Genomic DNA, 22,313 nt, shown 5'->3' with positions numbered 1-22,313 from the left:
GGCTGGTTTCCCATTTTGTCATGCCATTATGCGTGTCTGAGTTATTATTTATGGTGTGATTAACAGGTTTATCACATCTTAATTGTAACAGCTGCCAGGGGCCTATGGATCCTTCAACTATAGCACTAAGTCCTTTCAACTTTTGAGAGGACTGAAGATGTCTGAAGACCTTCTGACAAAGGAGAGGTCACAGTGACACCCAGAGGTGTAGGAGAGCAGCCCTACATCTGGGGCAGCGCTGGCTGCCACTGTGCTAATGGTGGCAGTGGCTATTTTGTGTCCTTTTACAAAAAGTGTCCAGGGCTGCTGCTCTGGTCACCCCTCTTACCCTCTTTCCCCCCCATTATGCTACTGGTAACACCTGTAATCCTTGCTCTGACCAGTGATACTATAAGTGTTGGCAGGTTTAACTGGATGGTGCCTAGCCAGAGACAATGGAACCTTCCTTACACAGAAAATGAATCCTCCTGAGGCGCAGCTGTGCCTGCTGGCAAAGGGTATATGCAGAGTGTATGTCTCTATACTAGTGGGAGTCAATCAAGGCCAATATTTACAAAGTACTAACATTTGCCTATGCACCAACTCCCACATACAGAGCTAGACTACAATTTGTGTAGCTTAGAAGAGGAAGAGGTGTAAAAAGGGTTATGACAGAGCTGAAGTCAGTGCATTTGGTTGTATGCTGTTTAGAAAATGTTAGTGAAAGGAGACAGAGTTAAAGATGACTTGACTACTAGTTCTCTTGATTTAATCTCTTGATGTATCAATCATACATAAATAGTTACAACACTCCTCTCTATTTTATGCTGAACTTATACAGTCATTCAAATCTTTAGATTTTCTCTGCTCTTCACCGAATTTAATAAATGTTCGTAACAAAATTCATAAACAAATCAAGATCGTTAAGAAGGTACAAAAATGTAAAAAAATACAGAAGGCTAGTTAGACTGAAGATTTACTATAACTTTAAAAGCAAATTCAAGTTAAAACTGAACTCCACATTCTGCAATACTAAATGAACATTTCACTACATGGTTACTTTTGACGTGACAAGAAACAATTGAAAAACCTTTGCTGTTACTAGACTGACATTGCTTAGAGAAAAATATTCTGTGGGTTACCATTTGTTGCCACGATTTGCAAAGATAAGGCCTGTAGTCTACATCAGCTTCACACTGATGTTTTAAGGAAAAGGAACTTTCTGCAGAGCTTGAAGATTTCTGCATAATTGTTTGTGTTGTTGCAAACAGAGCTAAATGATGCTCTCCGACAAGCTTCTCAAGAAATTTAACACACTTTTTCATATTCAACTCCTGCATGTTATAACTCTCCCCACCATTGCTTCTGTCTATCCAATAAAAAGCAGATATACTATCTAAAATCAAAAGGCAGAGAGAAGGGTGAGTACAAAACATATTTTCTAGAGAGTAAAGAGTGAGAAGCAACTGTGTGCTACTGTTGCAGTTAACAAGGAAAAACCTTCCAAGGCACAGTTTTATTGTTTCTTCTGTGCTCTGGGGTAGTCTGTGTTCAAGAATGGTAACCAGACGAAGCATGTCAAAATGGTAGTCTGTATCAATGAACATGACTTCTACTTCCAAACCTCCTCCTGATTTGGGAAGGATGCAACGGGAGATGAGGTGATAAAGCATTTCTGTTTTTCCACTTCCTTCGGGACCATGGAATTCAATGACATCTCCTGTTCAAAAACGGAAACAAGCATGTAAGATGGTACCTGTATTCCTTACAGACTGTTATCAATGTTTACTAAACTGTTTTTTTCAAAGGTGCAGGGCAGAACTTATTTACTCCACAGGGAATGACAAGTGCTCACTGCTTCTGAAACTCAGGCAAAAGATTTTTTTGAGACCTTGTGACCTACGCTGACTAATTACAGTTAAATCATATTGCTATATCGTCATTACAACTCCTAAAAAGAAAATGTTTCCTTTTGGTCCAGGGATTTCTGAAGATTCCTGCTGTTTTGACAAGTGGAACGAACAGGGAACGTTTCTTCTCCCATTACTGTCCTGACCTGGCCTCTGAAAGAAGGAGGGAACATGCATAGCAGATTTGATTGATCAATGATGATGCACATTAATTTTAGTTAGGTACATTTTTACCTTGTTTTGTCATGTTGCTGATACACTATAAAGTTTCTAAGAAAAATATGAGTTATTTAAACCCTGGATAGAGTTTTATGGGAGCTATTTCAACTTTGAAAGAAAGCATCAAAAGTAAAATAACAAGAACGGGTGATGCACGAAGGCTGGAAAAGAAACTTAGTATTTGAGAAAGTGCTATTTATGAAAGGTTGGCAACTGGATGACATGGACTGGCAACACCTCTATCATTATAGCTGGATGGGGCTTGGAAAGGAAGCTGCTACATAAAAGACTGGCTAGGACTCTATGTATCATTATTTCCAATAAAAATATGAAAAAAAAAAGATAACAAGCAAGAAAAAACATGTTGGAGGCCAAAATCGTGTTTTAACATGTCTATTTTTGTAGCATAGACAAGTCTTTAGCACTTCAAGACAGCAACATGCTTCCTCAGCTCCGTAAGGCAGATAAACCTGTAACTGAGTGACAAATGTCAGCACATACATTGAGTACTTGTTTTCTTAAACAGTGACTACAAAACTATTTTTTGGGGAAATGGAATCACAGACACCTTGAGCTAAGCAGTTAAAAAATCCCCACCTCAAATGACAGAAGGCTTTGTAGAAAGACTGTGATCTGCTAAGTAAATTCTTCTTTTCCCCTAAGTTGCAATAAAATACATATTATAGAATGTAAAATACATATTATAGAATGTAAAAAGTGTTACGAAACATATAACCCACTACTAAGAAGGGGATGCTTCTGTCTGATATACATCCAGGACACTTCAAAGACTTCCTACAAATTCACGATCTTGCACTACAGAAAAAAATAGATCAATTTTTTTATTTACTCTCTGTCTCCCTCTCTCTTTAGGAAGCTACTATTTTCCCATTAAGACGTACGTTGCCTGTGCAGCAAGTTTAGTCAAAGGCAGGCACACATCAGGTGGACAACTAACTCCCTTTCCATGTCTGAAGGAGAACTGCAAAACTGTACCTGCAACAAGCTTCTGCATTTCCGTGACCCAGGAAAGTGTAAATGGGCTAACAGCTTTCCCCAGGAGAAAAGTAAGAGCAGAGAATTAATTGAAATTTTATTTCAACATGTTCACGCCTGTCTGAATTTACAGGGTTTTTCAAGTCATTACCCAACTTCCTGAGGATATTATTGTTCATGAATGTCCAGAATGTCAAGGAGAAGTTAGAATGAGAAAAGAAAAAGGAAACTGAGACTCTTGCTATATACACTGCAAGTGAAAAAGGCAATTTACACATGAAGAGACAATCCTGTGTCCTTCAGCGGAATCCTGTAAACTCCGATTCGCTATAATGCAGACAATCTGAAACACAGCTTTCTCCATTTTTGGTATTTGCGAAATGATAAAAGAGGGCTTTGTAGGTGGCTAAGGTTTACCTACTTGCGAAGAATACTGGTCTCCCAAAATTTGCTGCAGTGAAGGCAAGGTCCATTAATCGCATTAGATAAATCTATACCTCTTTCCTCCTGTTCTGAGTTTGTACTCTTTAACTCGGTCACTTGGAGCCAGCTCCTATTTTGTTACACTACATACGCTGTACCAGTGACAACACAGCTATCGCAGAACCATGTCGGAATACAAATATGGCTTGAAGAAGCCCTAAATATGCTATGTAGTATCATTCCCCCACCTCCACTCCCAAGTCTCTGGAAGTATTTCAGAAACACAGTGCAAAGCACTTTTTGAGAGAAGGCAAACTACGGACTTTGGTGTCTGGCTTCTGTGCAAGCCTTCCACTGCCTTGAATGGAGATCATGAATGGATATAGCAATTAAACGTTTTGGTTTTGCTTCATCTACCTTCATAATGAAATATGGCTTGTTAAAGTTATTCAGTTAAATAAATGTTTGATTTTGTTAGTTCAGAAGATGTTTTTCTGAGGAATGCATGGGAGAGTATATGCATGCATATAAAATTACCCCGCCCATTCCTTGCCTCCTGCCAAAAGGCCCCACTGACTAGATAATGAATTCATACCAAAACACAAGGGACCCTTAGAGCCCAATATGCACTCACTTGTGCAAAAAATGGTACGTTATATGAAAAATCTAATTTTAAAGTTTCTCTTTGAGAGTTTCTCAGTTTTCATGTCAAGACAAGACACATTTTTCTACATTGTTAGTTTAACGTGGAAAAAAGTTAACAGCACAGTATTAAGAACAAGGAGAACCAGCCACCCACTCTGCCAGAGACGCCACACTGGAGTCAAGAACTGAGCCAGAAATCAGAAAATGGAAGATCCTAGGCAGTAACCAAGCCAGGAGCCAAGATCCAGAAATCATGGTCAAAAGAGCACCAGAGACAAGAAATCGGAGAATCCAGGACACTAGGAACAGGAAGGGCAGGAGGTAGGTTCCAGGTGGGGCTGACTAGTTAGTTCATCAGGGTGCCTAGCCCTGTGCTGGCTAGTCTTCACGCCAGCTGGGGATATTTAACCAGTAACATAGGACTCCATATTAGAACTGGTGTGCCCAATATTTATTAATCATCTCAAAGCAGATGAATAACAACAGGGGAAAAACATACAGATGGCTTGGGAATGTTTGCTGACGACACAAAACTAATCAGGTTAATCAAGACTAAGGTCTGTGAGGACTTAATAGAGTTAGTGGATGAGCAGCTTGGTGTCAGATGAAATTCAGTATTGACACATTCAAAATAAAACACACGCATTATTCACATACAAACACACACCTACCCACCCATTTAGTTCAAATTAGCTGTAATCCTATAGGGCAGCCTAGTTATCAATGTATAGGAGTCAAAGAAAACATTTAAAAGTGCAACAGATGTAAAAAATTATGTCTATGTGTGACAAACAGACAGTAATAATCTATATGTGATGTACAGACAGTAAAATTCCAGCATATAAGCATTTGGTACATCCTCACCTGGAATATTATGTTCATTTCAATTATTCTGGCTCAAATGATAAAGAGAATGAAAAGTCTTTACTTTGCCTGCATTCACTACACTAGCAAATGTGGGTAACATGATTCCATTACACAGCAGCCCAGTTCAGCCAGTTTTAGTCGGGCCACTGCAGTAGTTGTTGGTGGTAGTACAACTTTCACACTGCCAGACACGTTATGGAAATGCTAAGTTCGTATTTTACAATGTTGGGCAGAGGCTGTCACTTACAATCTGCTTTTTGGATGTGAGGGGAAGGGGAGGAAATGTTTACTTCAAATTAATTTTGGGTGTCATACACAGCTGAAAAATCAGAGCTTTATACTGACACCCACACCTCAGCTTGATATGCCTAAGTGATAGTGAGAAACATGAATTGCAGTAGTGGAAGATTATTTTAAAGCTCCTGCCATTTTGGCATTACTATTTAGTCTCTTTGGGAACACAGCATAGTGCTATCTAATATGTTGATGTGTCCTGAACGGCACACTTCCATCATGATTAGGAACAGCAGCAGGACTATCACAGAAGCTCTAACATTAGCTACTTCTACTTTATGTGCACTGATTATACATTATGAAGACTTGGTTGCCTATAATGGAATCTATGTATAATTTACACTAGTAACACTAGTGTACATATTGCTATGTTTCAAATAGACTAATACAGGAAAATGTGTAATTAATTTAATAAAATAATAACATTGAGGAAAATTTTGTGCAAAGATATTTATATTTATAAATAACTTCAAAGACAGTGCACTATAACATGTCCAGGCAACATATTAAAAATAAAAACAAATGGATTGGACTAATAAAAAGTTAGATTTTCATTAAGGCTATAAAGCCAAAACATTAGAAAAATAGGTCACAACAACAAATATATGGATTTGAGTAAACAGCTGTAAGAGACTCATTTTAAAAATTCTTCCAGTGTGCTAAGATTATATTATAAACAGTCAAGCCAATGTATACAGTTCAAAGTACGTACTTATTTACATTCTGCGCAGCTCCATTAGAGCTAGTCAGCATGAAATTCAGATGTATATACATTTGGGATTTGTGTTATTCTGGCTCATAATAAAATAAAATTGAAAATATATTTAAGATAAAAGAAAACATTGGCACAAGAACAAATGGGCATGAACAGGCCACAAAATTAAATAGTTTTTAACCATCAGAAAAATAAAGTTATTTAACAGTTTTCCAGACAGTAGTAGCAGCAAAACAACCCTGCCTAGTTTTAAGATACAGCTTGCTAAAGTTTATGAATGGCATTATCAGATGCGGCTTCCTGAAACAGCAAAGGTTAAATTTGCTGACGCAGAAGCTGTCTTCCAGTTTGTCCTCAGAAAACCTCCCAGGTAAATCTCCATCATTTGGGAGCTTTGCACCCTAGAAATAAAGGTAGACTAAATGGGTATGTGGGCTTTTTAAAGAAAAATATGCTTGCACAAACATTATTAGCATTTTTGAGAGTGCTTACCACCAATTTTACTAATGGCTTTTTTGTTACTTTGGTAGGATAAGAAAGCAGCCCTTAGTGGGAATACTTTGTTGGTATCAGAGCTCCTTGGTGCAAAAGTGTTCAAGCATCTTTGAAAAATGTATAATCTGTGTGACAGTTTGCTGATACAAGAAGCTTTAAAGGCTTTCCTAAAAGCGGACTGGAGACTGTATTTAGCATTATCATGCTGAAAACAAAAAATGAATTAAATCTTGGGATTCAATTTAACATTTTACCTATCACAAAAATGGATGGATGCCGAAAGTGCATGCAGTGGCACCAGTACAAAAGGGAAGAAGTTCTCAAATAATATGTAATATAGGTTATTAATTTATGTGCTGTATATTGATCTGGGATCTGACATCTAGGCATCCATGGAGAGTATCTTTTCTGTTTCTGTCCCCAAACCAACTCAGTGAAGGACCTTTTGATATACATAATTGATGTATAATTCTAATCTTCCACAACTCTAATCTTCACATCTGTGAGGGACCAGCAGGGGAGATCATGCCCCGGAGAAATCAGCATGGGTTCATCAAAGGCAGGTCCTGCCTAACCAACCTGATGGCCTTTTATGACCAGGTAACTAAATCCCTGGATGATGGTGTTGCCATGGACATAGTCTTTCAGGACTTTAAGAAGGCCTTTGACACTGTCTCTCACCCCATTCTCATTAATAAATTGAGCAACTGCGGCATTGATGCCTACACAGTTGGATGGGTCAAAAATTGGCTGATGGAGTGCACCCAGAGAGTAGTGGTGGACGGGTCGTACTCAACCTGGCGGGATGTGAATAGTGGGGTCCCCTAGGGCTCAGTCCTGGGGCCTACACTGTTCAACCTCTTCATCAACGACTTGGACGAGGGGGTGGAAAACACATTGTCCAAGTTTGCCGATGACACCAAGATGTGGGGAGAGGTAGGCATGCTTGAAGGGAGAGAGAGGCTGCAAATAGATTTAGACAGACTACAGAAGCGGGCGGATGGTAATAGGATGGGCTTCAATGTAGATTAATGCAGGGTGATGCACCTGGGGAGAAGGAATCCACAGCATACATACAAGCTGGGGAGCTCCCCCGTTGTGAGCACAGAGGCGGAAAGGGATCATGGAGTCATTATTATCTTGGAGAATTATCCTGGTGCATGTCCATGAGGGGCAAGCAGGGGAGCGTATGCTTAGGGGCAACCAACACGAGTTCATTTGAGGCAGGTCCTGTCAGACCAACCTGGTGGCCTTCTACAACCAGGTCACAAAATCCTTAGACGCAGGGGTAGCAATGGACGTGGTCTTTCTGGACTTTAGGAAGGCCTTCGACACTGTCTTTCACCCCATTCTCATTAAAAAACTAGGAGACTGGCATCGACACCTACACAGTCAAATGGGTCACTAGTTGGCTGGAGGGCCGCACCCAGTGAGTGGTGGTGGACGGGTCTTATTCCACCTGGAGGGATGTGGGCAGTGGGGTCCCACAGGGCTTGGTCCTTGGGCCCATACTGTTCAACATCTTCATCAGCTACTTGGACGAGAGTGTAAAAAGCACCCTGTTCAAATTCGCAGACGACACTAAGATGTGGGGAGATGTAAGCAAGCTAGAAGGGAGGAATAGGCTGCAATCGGACCTGTACAGGTTACAGGGGTGGGCGGATGAGAACAGGATGGGTTTCAACACTGACAAGTGCAAGGTGCTGCACCTGGGGAGGAAGAACCAGCAGCATACCTACAGGCTGGGGAACTTCCTTTTCGTCAGTGCAGAGGCAGAAAAGGATCTTGATTACTGATATCAAAATGAACATGGGCTGACAGTGTGGGGATGCGGTCAGGAAGGCCAACCGCACCTTGTCATGCATACACAGATGCATCTCAAGCAGGTCCAAGGAGGTGACCCTCCCCCTCTATGTGACACTGGTCAGGCCGCAGTTGGAGTACTGTGGCCAGTTCTGGGTGCCGCACTTCAGGAGGGATGTGGACAACATGGAGAGGGTCCAGAGGAGGGCCACTCACATGATCAGGGGGTAGCAGGGCAGACCCTACGAGGAGAGGCTAACCTGTTTAACCTCCACAAGAGAAGGCTGAGGGGGGATCTAGTGGCTGTTTACAAACTAGTCAGGGGGGACCAGCAGGCATTGGGAGAGTCCCTGTTTCCCCAAGCACTACCAGGAGTGACAAGAAATAACTGTCACAAGCTGGCAGAGGGTAGATTCAGGCTGGATATCAGGAGGCACTACTTCAGAGTCAGGGCGGCTAGGATCTGAAACCAACTTCCAAGAGAAGTGGTGCTGGCTCCTACCCTGGGGGTCTTTAAAAGGAGGCTGGATGAACACCTTGCCGGGGTCGTTTGACCCCAGTACTCTTTCCTGCCATGGCAGGTGGTCGGACTTGACGATCTGCTCAGGTCCCTTCCAACCTGTGAAGCTTGCACTCCTCTCACTACCTGACCTATTGGGGTGTGGCCCCTCCCCTCAACTCACCTGCCACGACTTTGATGTTAAATGCACTTTAAGAGGGGTCTGCAGTGGAGATCTTTCTTGGATGGGCCTTCTGATAGGCGGCGGTACTTACGATCGTCCGACTTGATGTTCCACAGGGCTCTGCCTCCCCTACACTCTGTCCACTCGCCAACCGGTGGGTGATGTGTTACAGATGTTTTCTGGCCCTGTATAACGGCCTCAGACCAGTCCCCTGGGTTCCGGTCACTCTCTCTCCCTTCTTGGGGAAGATTTCTTTTTTTTTTAATAGAAAATATTCCTCCATGTAAGGAGGAGCTGCAGGGTTGTCTCCCTTATCCCAGCCCCCTCCTGGGTTCTCAGGTGCCTCCTCTCCCCTACCGTAAGCAGGGAGCTCCCTTGCCTCCTTGGTGTAAGCCTCTTCAGGTGGCTGTGCGGGTGCTCCTGCTTTGCCTCCTATTTTGCCTCCTGCTTTGCCTCCTGCAGGAGGCTTAAAGCCTTTCCCTATGCTGCCTGCTTGAGCTGGATTATTTCCTCCCTGTGCCGGAGCCCGCCTCATGAGCTGCCAGCCCGTGCTCTCTCTCTCTGGCTCTCTCCCCGTCCTCACTCCAATGGGGTTTTTAAACCTTCCCCCAATGGCCGATATGGCCGCTGGGATTGGCTCAGCTGTTCCCCGCACCAGAAATAGCTGATGAAACAGCCAGAGTAATGCCAGTTCACATGGCTGCGGTTGCGGCTCCTGCTCCAGCTGTTCTCCGGGAGGTACGTTAGCCCCTCTGGGGGCTTGCTCTCGGGGTCTGGGGTCCGCGGGCTCTACTCTCTCCCCCTTGAGAGCCTGTGGGGGCACCTCGCCGCCACACAACCCTACCAACTATGGAACTGTTCCATCATACTATATTCTACCCTCCACATGATCTTACTTTGCCCTAACCAGCTACCACCTTTGTTGTGTCATGTTCCCCAGAACAAGGATTACATACTGCCAGACACCTAGCATGTTCCTAAATTTTATGAAATAAGATACATGTGACCCCATAATAATTGTCTTCATTACGACACAGCTCCCTCAGCCTCCTCCCAAGTATCTTGATGTTATTGCCAATTTTGGTCATTTGTCAATTCTTCTAAAATCACAATAATGTATAGGAATTAGAGCTGTACACAGATACACCAGAGCTAGAGTAGCATAACAGCCTCTCTGGTTTTATGTGAAAAGTGTCAAATATACACAGCAGTGGTTTCTCACTGCTTGCTTTTTCCCACTTGCTATTCAATTATACTGCTGCTTTTCAGACAGTGGCATTCAAATTGGGAAGTGTTTTTTTTATAGAATATATCGGGGGCTTTCAACCTTTTTTTACTAACTGAACCCCTGGCAGCCCCCTTTTTAATAAGTGCACCCCCAGGAGTGGGGAGGGTGGCAAGTGGCCGTATGTTGAGTGGGGTCGTGGAGAGTGCTGGATTGGCGGCAGAGCAGCATCTGCGCACCTCTTCCCTCGCCCTACCCCAGCTGTGCTCCTGTGAGGCAGCAGCACGGGATGGTGGTGCTCCATCCCTGCCCACCCCCACATACCCCCTGGGACCTTTCAAAGTACCCCCAGGGATATGCGTACCTCCATTTGACAACCCCTGGATTATATAATCAAAAAAGACTACTGTGATCACCTGTACCAATCTCTGGCATAACACAGGCCAGAGAACTTTCCTGAATTAGTTTCTGTTTGAACTGGAAGATGTGTTTTATAAAAACATTCAATCTCAATTTAAACATTTCAAGTGATGAAGAATTTTTCATAACCCAATTTTTGGCAAATTGTCCCAATAATTAATTACTCTCACTATTAAAAACTTGTACCTTGAGTCTGTATGCCTAGCTTTATCTTGTTACACCTTACTGAAGGGCTATTTATACTGTAAAAGCTCTGTTATCCGGCATCCCCCGGGAATGGGGGATGCCGGTTAATCAAATATGCTGGTTAATCAAATATGCCACGTTTGGTGCACGAGGGCTTTAAGTCATTAAATTGCTGTTAATACAGCATCTGCAAACATTTACATTTCAAATGCTTCCCTCTTTCCAGACACCAACTAACTTGGCTTGTGGAGGCAAAACCGGAAGCAGGACTTCTGGTTTTGCTTTTGCCACGTCCCTCGGAAGGAAGATTTGTATTGACAGATGCTGGTTAGTGGAGCTTTCCAGTTGGTAAAGTGCTGGATAACACGGCTTTTGCTGTACTGTCAAATTTCTGATTCCCAAATGGGTATTTCTAGACCACAATAAATTTACCCCTTAACTTTCTTTTGAAAAACCTAAGCATATTGTTCACCATAAGTTTTTCATTCTTATGCATGATTTTCCACTTTTAATCATCCTTATGGATCTTTTCTAATTCCTCTCTCGACTATCTCCAGTTTATCAACATCCTGCTTGAACTGTGGACTGGACACACTATTTGAAGAGCAGTTACACCCATGACAAACACGGAGGCAACCCAATTTGTCTACTTGGACACAAAATTCCAGTTTATCCACCCAAACACCATAGTAACCCTTTTGAGCACAGTGTCACAGAGTGAGCTCAAGTCCAGCTAAGTGTCCCCTTTGACCTCCATCCTTTTTGGAATCACTGTTTCTCAGGACAGATGACCACCTTCCAAGTACAATCTGCATCCTTTGTCCCTAGATGTATAACCTTACATCTAGCTGTATTAAACACACATATTACTTGTGCCCAGCTTGCCAAGCTATTCCAAATATTCAATATTATTGGCCTGTCCTCTTTACTAACTCCTAATAGTTGAGTGATCTGTCAGCTTTATTCATGATGATTTTATGCGTCATCCAGGCTTTATAAAAATGTTAAATCACTGGTTCAAGGATCAATCTCTGCAAGACCCCATGAGAAGCATATCTACCTGATGTTAGGCCATCTACAATTACATCTGGAGACTTGTTAACTAGCTAGTTTCTTAACCTAATATCAGAATATACTAAATCAGATGCTTTACAGAAGCCTAGGTAAAATACATTAAAACTTTTTTCTCTGGATTTAGGATTTTATATCTATTTACATGCTCAAGGTAATCCAATAGACAACACTTCCCCCCAAACCTCACTTCACTTGTTACTGCAGTATTTCTTAAAGGTAAGAGAAAGATATATTTTACCATGAATGGGAAATCCTTCATCAGCAAACAGATAAGGTTCAAGATTTCTCAGAGAACTTCTGCCCTCCAGTCGCGCAAGTAGCTTTTAAACAAGAAATAGAAACATCCCATTAACTAAAAATAATGGGTCTTGGGAATCCAATTAATAGGAAACAATAAGAACCAGAGAACATATTGTGCTTCCAATGATAGCCCTGTCGAAAGACTGGTTTGATTTTAAAATGCCTTTGTACATACATGTACAAGCTCAGAGACCAGACAGTACAACAGGAGATGTTTTCTCTCTCTCTTGACAATGAGCACTCAGAATCCATGGTGATAAGTAAAACAAATTTTTGATATATAAAGCCACAGGAATGGATTGAACAGATAAACTTGGAGCAGGAATAGGTATCTTTGAAGTATGGCAATGCTACTATTTTACAGAATGAAAAGGAAGATTACTTATAGCAGCTGTCATAACGTAACATCAAGTTTATTACCAAGAACTGATAGGTTGCATTGGCCAATATCAATCTCTTGAGTCATCCAGTCCCATTGCTCATTTGTAAGCAAAATCTTCTCATATACTTCAACTTAAAAGTTCTATGGGATTTTTACGGGTTTCAGATTCCATTTCTCACAGTAACTTGTTCAAATACTGCACATGGTAACAATGATCAAAACTCATTAACAAAGCGATGCACATCTGGTAGACTTCAAATGACAAGCTGGTATTCTTCAGGGGTGCACTGATCAAGATTTTCTTGGCCGATACTGATAGCCGATATTGGGCAATACTGTTCAATATCCGATTTACAGGAATATAGATGGGCAGCTTGGAGAGCAGCACCCTGCAGGTAAGTCTGTGGAAGTGAAGGGGTGTGGGGGAGGGAAGAGACGGGGGGAGGGGGGCAAATCGAGGCACCCACAGTGAAGGAGAGAGTGGGGTAGGGGCAGGTACTGACCAGCCAGGGTGGTCAATGGGCCTCCAGAAAGGGTCACAGGATAGAGCCAAGGGTGGCTCATCCAGGGGGCGTGGGGATGCTGGAGAGGGGTTGCAGCTCCCTGCTGCTGAGTGCACCCCCAGGGAAAGCATGTGGGGGGCATGTGTCCCCACCAGATTTGTGCATGCAATGGAGGTGGGCTCCCTGCTGTGGGCTCAGGGCCAGGGGTGGCACCAGGCTCTTCCTAGTGCACAAGTCCAGGGGAAGTGCACATGCCCTCCTGATGCCTCCTCTGAGTGTGCATGCAGCAGCAGGGAGTCATCCGTCCCTTCCCACCCCACACGCCCCCTGGACGAGCCGCCCATGGCTATGCCCTGCTCCCAGGCCCAGTGTCCCACTGACTGGGTTGGCCCAAGGCTGGGCTTGGAGTGGGCGGGAGCAGGGTGGGCTCAGCTGCACAGGGCAGGTAGTGGCAGCGGTGCTGTGAGAAGTGGCTATGGGGGGAGAGATTAAAGCAGATTTTGGAGTGGACATAGTCCCTGCAAGACCCTCAGTGCTACCCCTGCTTGGGGCACTCCACTCTCCTGTCTTTCCTTTGGAAGACCTATGCCAGCCACATGCCCCCTGCCAGCCTCACAGTGTGGGGCTCCTGAGGGAATGGCAGCAGAGTGCCCCAAGCAGGGGTGGCACCAGAGGGAGCTTGGGGGGGGGCTATAGCCACCCTAAAATCTGCTTTAGCCCCCCCCATAGCCACCCCCCAAGCGCTGCCACTGCCCTCCCCATGCAGCTGAGCCTGTCCTGCTCCTGCCCGGTCCAAGCCTAGTCCCGGCCCAGCCTCCCCACAAGAAGGAGGCTGACTTGCCCCTGGCCCTGAGCCCGCATCAGGCAGCCAACCTCCCCCCCACACACAAATCCAGGGGGAGTGCACATGCCTCCCTGATGCCTCCCCTGGGGGTACATGCAGCAGCAGGGAGCCACCCCCGTCTCCCCACCCCACATGCCCCCTGGATGAGCCACCCGTGGCTCCATCCCACTCCTGGGCCCGGTGTCCCATTGACTGCCCTCATTGTTGGGTAGCACCTGCTCCTGCCTGGGCAGAGCCTGGACCTGCTCCACTCCCTCCCCGACGCCCCTTCCCCTCCACAGACTTACCTGCAGGGAACTGCTCTCCAAGCTGCCTGGCTGCATTTCTAACTGCGTGCATGCTTAAGGCTGTGCACATGCACCTTGCATTTATTGGTGACATTATCAGTTACACTGGCCAAAAAAAGCCGATAGCCAATAATGTTAATTTTCCTTTTACTGGTGCTGATCCAACATGCGAATGATATATCAGTGCACCTCTAGTATTCTTGGACTACATCTAAAATAAACAAATGTCCACAAAATGGAACTATACTCTGTAGTCTGAGAAGAAAGGCCAAGAAATAAGGAAATAACACTTAACCCAATGCTAGAGATGTGATTCTAGTTTCTTTATCTAATATCAGAATATACTAAATAAAACCCTTGTAGACATGGATTAAACACACTGGCAAAGAGAAGCTTGCACTGCTGCCAGAATACATGGCCTGAAGACAGAGTGAAGTACTCTAACTGCCCATTCAGCTGTAAATATTTTTTTGAATACTCTATACAAACAGAGTATCAAATTGCCCTCATAGGCACATCATTTGGGCACATCAGTTAGTACATCACTCTAATGATTTCCTCATATCACCTTCTTTACCATATCAACTTTTACCCTGAATCTTCTTGTTGTTATTAGTATACACTAAGCAGTTTTTTTCTTAGGTCTTCTTTTAATGGTAGTATAAAAACCCTTTAAGTGACACTGAATTTTCTTCAAGTGGTCATGACGCAAATCTAGTTTTGACACTATCACTGACTTCTTAAGATTGACATTTTGTTAATGGAAGGCAATGTACATACATTTGTTACAGTTCTATTAAGGTGTGTTTAAAAGAGTCTCAGGAGATGTCCATTAGATTAGCATAAAAACATTTTATTTGACCTTATACTGAAACCCTGGCTCCTCTTACATTTCATATATTTGTTCAATGCATTAAACACTTCTCTGTTGACATGGAAGGCCATAGTTATGGGTTTTTTTAGGCTAACTTTTAAACAGTATTAACAGAAGAAGATATTATTGTAGCCTGTATAGTTGCGATCAGGGAAGCGACTGAAAATAACTTACCCTTTTCCTTTGCTGCTGCTGTTCCTTCACCTCATTCTTAAGAGGTCTCCCTGCTTCCCCCATATTCTTTTATCCTCTTCATGCTCATTACCCTGAACTTCATCCTTCCCTCTCACAGATATCCTCTTTCTTCTACTTTTTTAACATTTTTTCCCTGAACTATGACTTTGGTTTACTATTGCTCCAGTTACTAACGTACTATCAACTACATGAAACTTCCCAGAACAAGGATAGCAAACATGACATGGAAGAGGTCTAGAAGACAATGTAGTAATACACGTCATGTTACTGTGAGGCTGTATTTTTGCACCATTACAAATATAATTTCTTTTATATATATTCAAAGGATCATGAAAATAATCTTTGACTAATGCATATCCACTAGTCATTGAAGGGGATTAAACTGTTATCCTGATGCCTCATCTCCTTCTTCCAGTCTTTTGCAGCTACTTACTAGATAACAAGCACCAGTCTATTTTGTTCTGCAAGTCAAGCAAAGGTTTACTAAAAATCTTATATAGCACGATGGTCTGTTTTAGAGAGCCAAGGTTTACAATATTGTGGGATGCTTTGTTTTAATGCATGTCTTTGGGCACCAAGAGACAGACTGTTAAGTTGAGGCACTGTAAAGCTATTTAAGACTTTGTATAGTCTTACATCTGGGATGATAAATTATTAGATTTCTGTTAAATATGGTTTAAAAAGCTGAAGTTCCAATCCTCTTATTTCCTCCACTGTCCTAAAAGTTTTCTAAAGGGAAAGATAATTGTATGTTTTGCTGCACCACTCAGGCCCAGCAGTCCCAGCTCCCAGACTGAGTGCAGTGCCCTGCCGAACTGCGCTGCACCTGCACTATGAGGCAGCTGCTGGGCAGGTGTGATCCCTGCTGCTCCGCACTGTATGGGGGGGGGAAGGGCGCTCTGCCACAAGCCTCCAGAGGCCTTGATTGCCACTGCTACACCTGGTGAGTGTGGGGCTTTTTTTTTTAAAGTGCTGGGACTAGGCTGGAGCCAGGCAGGGGATGGGGCGGGCAGGGCAGCCATAGGGGCTTCTCCCGCAACTCCCCCCACCAGGGGAGAGGCAGGCACAGCCAGAGGAGTCGCGGGAGAACCTGCAGCCACCCAGCTATGCATGCCTCTCCCTGGCTGATCCGAATCTCCGAAACAGCGTTGAAACTCTGAAAAAGATTCGGCCGAATCAAAATGGAACAGTGATCCGAAACACTGAAACGAATCACTGTCCCTCCGAAATGGCCAAATCCAAAACTGAAACAAAACATAGCCATTTCACACAGCCCTAAAAAACACCTCACCTTGGGTTCAGATACAAGTGGGAGGTGGCTGCTGCAGCTCTGACTCCAGCCTGCCCTTACCTGCCCCCAGCTTCAAGAAAATTAACATAGCACTCCCTCTGCGGTCACTGTCTTTCTCACTTGCCCGTTGCTGTCAGTAACAGGGGTGTGCGAGAAGTGGTTCCTTATACCTAGTGACTGCTGTTGGCCACACTGACATCTCCTGCAGAAGCAACATCTACCCTGGGGATTGAAGGGGTGATGAGGTATAAGGCTGAGGCTGCTGAGATGAAACCATCCACAATAGCCAGGATGCAGATCTTACCAGTTACACTTCTGCTGGCAACACCTCAGGGCATTAGTGGGGAGGGAATCCCCCAGCAAAGGGGAAGGCAGGCAGGTCACAAGAAATGAATGGCCTGTCACTGGTAAAAGCCCGCTATAGGATACATTAAGTTCATAAGCTGAATTTGTGGAGCAGTATAGGGGATTTACCCATGTATTTTCCATGCGTTTTGAAGTGTCTGACTAAATTCCCTGCACTGCTTTGAAGGTATGAACTTGTGTTTCTAAATTGAATTTTCTTGTCTGTTCAGAACTGCTCTGCCAGATGGCTGTACCATAATTTTATTTTAAATTGTATTTGAAAAGTTAAGTATTAATTCAATTAACTCTTCCTATGAAGGCTGGTTTAAAAGTAAGTAATTATTTCAGCTTGAAGACCCCAAAATATCAATGATTTTTTTTTAAATAAAGGAACACCTCAATATCATAGCTTAACATTTAGCAAAAACATCTAACAGCAAGGCTAAAGACCCTGACACATTACATTTAAGTGAAATTAAGGTGTTAATTTCACCTTAAATAGTAATCCGACCACACATTCAAGGCAATTTATGAAGCAATAATGTAGCTTATATGAGCCACAAAGCTATTCCACACATATAATGTCTTTGTGGCTCATTTGTATCATGCCTTAAATTGAACATGCATGTTGTTGCTGACCCATGACCAATCCCAGTGATGAGCAGGGAGTAGAGATCTGGCGTAGGGTCTCCCCAGGGTCCAGGACACAGCCATCCCCTACCCAGTCAGTAGGTTTGGGCTGGGAGCAGCATCAGGTCCTGAACCCAGCCTCCCATCCAATTCCTGAAGGCATGTGGGAGGGTTGGAGAGGAGCATCCCAACATCAGAGAACATCTCCCTTCGCTGCACCATGGACCTTTAAAAAGCAGGCATGCAGCTGGGAGTCCCTGCTGCAAGCCTGCTTTAAATTTTCTGGGGTACCTATGGAAGCGGGAGCTGGGAGCTCCACTCCACAGTTGAAGGCACTGTTTTATGGTGTGGGGCATGGGCAGCTGGGGGAACTGGGAGCTTCCAAGCTCCCCAACTACCTGCACCCTGAACTGTGTGTCTCAGTATATGGGTAGCTTTAAAGAGTGCCACTGAAGCAACTTCCCTGCTGGGGACTTCAAACCCCACACCTGGCAGCTCTGGCTGGGCTGCTGGGTACAGGGGATCAGAAGCTCCCTGCAAGGTTTAAAGCCCTGAACAGGGAAAGCCTTTTGGCTATCACCTCCCTGCATCAAGCTGTCAAGCATGGGGTTTTGGCAAACTGCTGATTTTCAGCCTGGCCTGTACAGCCCTTGTCTCAAACCAGGGCTGTCCCAACAGAGGCCAATAACCAACTGATTGTCAGTTCCAGGCCCCCAGACTACAATGGGAATTCAAACCAGCTCTGGTTTGAGCTGACTGTCAGTCCAGGCTCCGGACAGCATGAGACTTGGTTTGAGTTTCCTGGAGGAGCTTGGGGGCCAGCTAACAGCCAATTGTTCACTCAACTGGACCTGCCAGCACTCCTCTTTCAGCTTGCCAGTGCAGGAGGAGCCCAGAATCACGATCCTGGCCCTTGCACTGGCAAGTATTAATGGCACAATTGGAATCTGATCCCTGATCTCAACAGTTGTATCTCCTGCCATGCATGTGTGGCGTGGCAAGAGGCGTAATTGTTGGGACCAAGGATCAGATCTCATTGCACCATTAAATAGCACGTGCCAGGGGCCTAAGACTCCCTGTTCATGTTTCAGGGCTTTCTACTACAAGGAATCTCAGAATGGTGAAGGAGCTGTGTTGCCATAAATAAGAGTGTTGCAATAATTAGTTGTCTCAGAGATGCTGTGGGACCCTTAAACACATTTTATACTGTGAGTTTAAATGAGCCTTTTAATATGCTTTAATAAAATATATTGCAGCAAAGCATACAATTATCTTTCCCTTTAGAAACCTTTTTAGGATAGTGGAGGAAATAAGAGGGTAGGAACTTTGGTTTTTTAAACCATAATTTAATGGAAATCTAATAATTTATCATCCCAGATGTAAAACTATACAAAAAGTCTTAAATAGCTTCACAGTGCATCAGCTTGACAGTCTGTCTCTTGGTGCCCAAAGACATGCCCAGCTCCCAGACAGTATGCAGCATATGCCAAACTGCGCTGCACCCGTGTAATGCAACAGTTGCCATGTGGGTGCCAAGTGTGGGGGGGGGGGGAATCCCCGCTGCCCCTCACTTGCACGCACTGCGTGGGGGGGCTCTGCCATGAGCCCCCAGAAGTCCTGATCGCTGCTGCTACAGCCAGCAAGTGTGGGGCTTTTTTTTTTTTTGTAAGTGCCGGGACTAGGCTGGGACTCGGCAGAGGATGGGGCCAGGCAGGGCAGCCATGGGGACTTCTCCCATGGCTCCTCTGTCTGTGCCTGCCTCTGTCCTGATGGCGGGAGCTGTGGGAGAAGCCCCCATGGCTGACCTGCCCAGCCCTATCCTCTGCCTAACCCCAGCCTAGTCCCAGCACTTAAAAAACAAAACAAAACCCTGCACTCACCAGCTGTAGCACCTGAGCCCTCCCGTGCAGCTTGGGACAGTGAGAGGAAGTGGGGATCATACCACCCCCCACTTGGCACCTGCGTGGCAATTGTCACATCACGTGCGTAGAGCATGGCTCGACAGGGCGCTGCACACTGTCTGGGAGCTGAGGCAGCTCTACCTGTCAGCTGGAGCCCAGCACCGCTCAGCCCCAGCAACCCCAGCTCCCAGACAGTGTGCAGAGTTTCCCCCTTAGAGGAAAAAAAAACACAGGAAATCGTGGGTTTCCATTTGCAGGCTGGCCAAGTTCTAGTCTGCAAGGGGCTGCAGGAGGACGGCGATCAGGGGCAGAGGGCACCATGTACCTGTGGCAGACAGGCAGCAGTGGAGAGCAGCTCCCGCAGCTCCTTCCAGGTAAGCCTGTGTGCACGCGCACACGTGTATATATACACACATATATATATATGTGGCATTTCATTTTAATCGTGGAAGAACATGGATTTTGGGGTTTTAAACCAGAGAATTTGTGATTTTTAAACAGAGAAAACTAGGATCCTTGATCATAAACCTCTGCAAGGTTGGGGGAAAATGAAAGTAACACTGAACATGCTCTGCAAGGAGCAGCACAGTGAGCTCATTGGGGTCCCAAGTTGCTGCTACTCAGCTACTTGCTGTTATTTATTAGCCTTTTCAAGGAAAGATTTTTTCCCCTTCATTTTTTTCCCTTGTTAAAAAACAAGGTGTGTGTTTATCTTTCTCTGGGGCATGAAGCATGGAAGAAAATACAGTGTATAAATCAAATGTTACAATTACCCCATCTCAGTAAGTACATAACAGAACTAAAAGAACGTATAAAGAAGGGCAGAGATGACTGGAGGTATGGGACAGCTCTCATACAAAGAGAGACAAAAGGGCCCAGGACTTTTCTGCTTGGAGGTGACAAATGAGGTCTATAAAATAATGAACGGTCCAGGAAAAGTCAGTAAGGAACTACGATTCACTATTATGCCTCACAGTCCAAGCAGTAGGGGGGCACCTGATTAAATGATCAGGCAGCAGTTTTAAAAACAAAACGATATCAAGTCTTAAAAAACGCACCCAATGAATTCTGGTAGAATGAGATGGCACAGTTCGCATCTCTGGAAAGTCAAGTTTAGACGGCTTCACTGCTTCAAAACATTTGGTGCAATTTCAAAATAGTTCTTACAATACTTTGGTCATGAAATTATCACCCCGTGTACCCTCCTCTCTTTTTCTTCTGTGTCTCCCTCTTCCTTTCCCCCTCCTTTTCCCTTTTGTTACTTATTGTGACAGACGCGTGCATCGTTCAGACTAACACAGAGTTGCTATACACATACTTCTGATTTGTGTGTTGCATTAAAGAAAATAGCTATAATACATAAAAGTTAGTGATAATATATAGAAATTAATTAGAAGTAAATTAATAATAAAACTCCATGTCATTTAGAATAAACAGCTCCAGCTCAACGTCAGCTTGGTGCTGCCGGACACCTGGGAGCAGACACACGTGGGGATCTGACCTGGGGCAGGACACAGCGGTCAAGGTCTTTTACTGCTTGCTCGTTTACTGCTCAAGCTTGAAAATGTTGGCTATTCACTCTTTCCAGGCCCGTAGAAAAGCAACAGAGTCGGGTTTTCTGGTACAAAGGGCTCAGGCAGGAGCCTCTTCGCAGGCTCTGTGCTACTCTTGAGGCTCAAGGGGGTTGGAGGGGTGCCCCAGGGGTCTGCATGAAGCAGCGCTGCTCCTACCGTATATTCTTGAGTGCGACGCGCACCTTAACCTCCCCCCCCCCGCTGGTAGACATTGGGGTGCGCAAATCAGTGAGGAAATACGGTAACAGCGGTTGCGGCGGAAAGGGGTGACAGGGCCTCCCAGGGGACACTCCGCACCAGCAGCTGCCTGGCTTCGTTTCCTCCTCCCCCTCCAGCGCGCGGAGGCGCGGCCCGGTCAAGGGCAGGGGAAGGGGCAGAGGAAAGGGAAGGGGCCCCGCTTCACCTGCGCGCCCGACTCCGCCTTCCCGAACCCGTCACTCATGGCGCTCACGACCGAGGCGGGGGAGGAGCCAGGCCGGTCTCTGCGCATGTCCGCTGCCCCATCTCAGGCAATGGTGCGGGCCGCGCACGCGCGGCTCGCTTGCCAGCCCCGCGGCCATTGGGGCGATGACGCGCATGCGCATTGCAGTCCTTTGGGCTGGGCGGGGGAGGGGGAATCCGGCTGAGTTCGCCGTGTCCTAGCGGGGGGCGGAGCTTCCTGCGGGGGCGGGGCCAGTACGCGTGCGGTAGCCGGTACATTCATTGTCCATTTGACTGCTGACTCGCGCAATAAATGAATGTAGACCTGGTCCCACATACAATGTAATTAGCACACGATTAAAAATGCACTTATTAAAAAACTCTAAAAAAAGAGCCAGCCAGCTAGGTAATTAGGGCTTGGCAGGGTGTAACAACTCTGGAGCTGGTTTGTATCCAGCCGTCGTTGGGAAGTGTAGCAGGGAGAGGCAGTCCATTTTATAACCTGCAGTATGGTCCTGGAGTTCATGAATGCGTTCACTGGCTGTAGATGTTGCCTGTCCCCACAGAGGCTGAGAGCTGTTTGCAGGGCGAGAAGCAGCTGGATCAGAAGTCGAAAACAGCAAAAGGGGCGAGCACAGGCCTCACGGGATAGAGTGGTCACCAGAGAGGGGATTCCCAGAGGAAATTTCATTTCTATGCTCTGGGATTTTTTCTCCGCCTTTATCTGAAGTTTTGAGGAGGACACGAGAGCGCCCTACAGAAGTAGGGCAGGACAGGACCTCCAAAGGTCACAGTCCAACCCCCTGCCAGAGGCAGGATCATCCCTATACAAA

General features: G+C 45.0%; 1 protein-coding gene across 1 annotated transcript; it reads right to left on the bottom strand.

Annotated features, from left to right (window-relative positions):
- Positions 1-726: 726 nt before the first annotated feature.
- On the bottom strand, positions 727-21,599 carry XRCC2 (X-ray repair cross complementing 2). The gene is made up of 3 exons (XM_006273541.4): positions 21,464-21,599; positions 12,173-12,254; positions 727-1,699 (listed from the first exon to the last, which is right to left on the bottom strand). Exons 1-3 carry the CDS (start codon positions 21,548-21,550, stop codon positions 984-986), a joined length of 885 nt encoding a protein of 294 aa, XP_006273603.2. The 5' UTR covers positions 21,551-21,599; the 3' UTR covers positions 727-983.
- Between the last annotated feature and the right edge of the window lie 714 nt (positions 21,600-22,313).

Source organism: Alligator mississippiensis, chromosome 5, assembly GCF_030867095.1.
Source record: "Alligator mississippiensis isolate rAllMis1 chromosome 5, rAllMis1, whole genome shotgun sequence".
In the NCBI taxonomy this organism is placed as follows: Eukaryota; Metazoa; Chordata; order Crocodylia; family Alligatoridae; genus Alligator; species Alligator mississippiensis.
The sequence above is the reverse complement of the archived record's forward strand: the minus strand, read 5'-3'. Positions and strand labels throughout refer to the sequence as shown.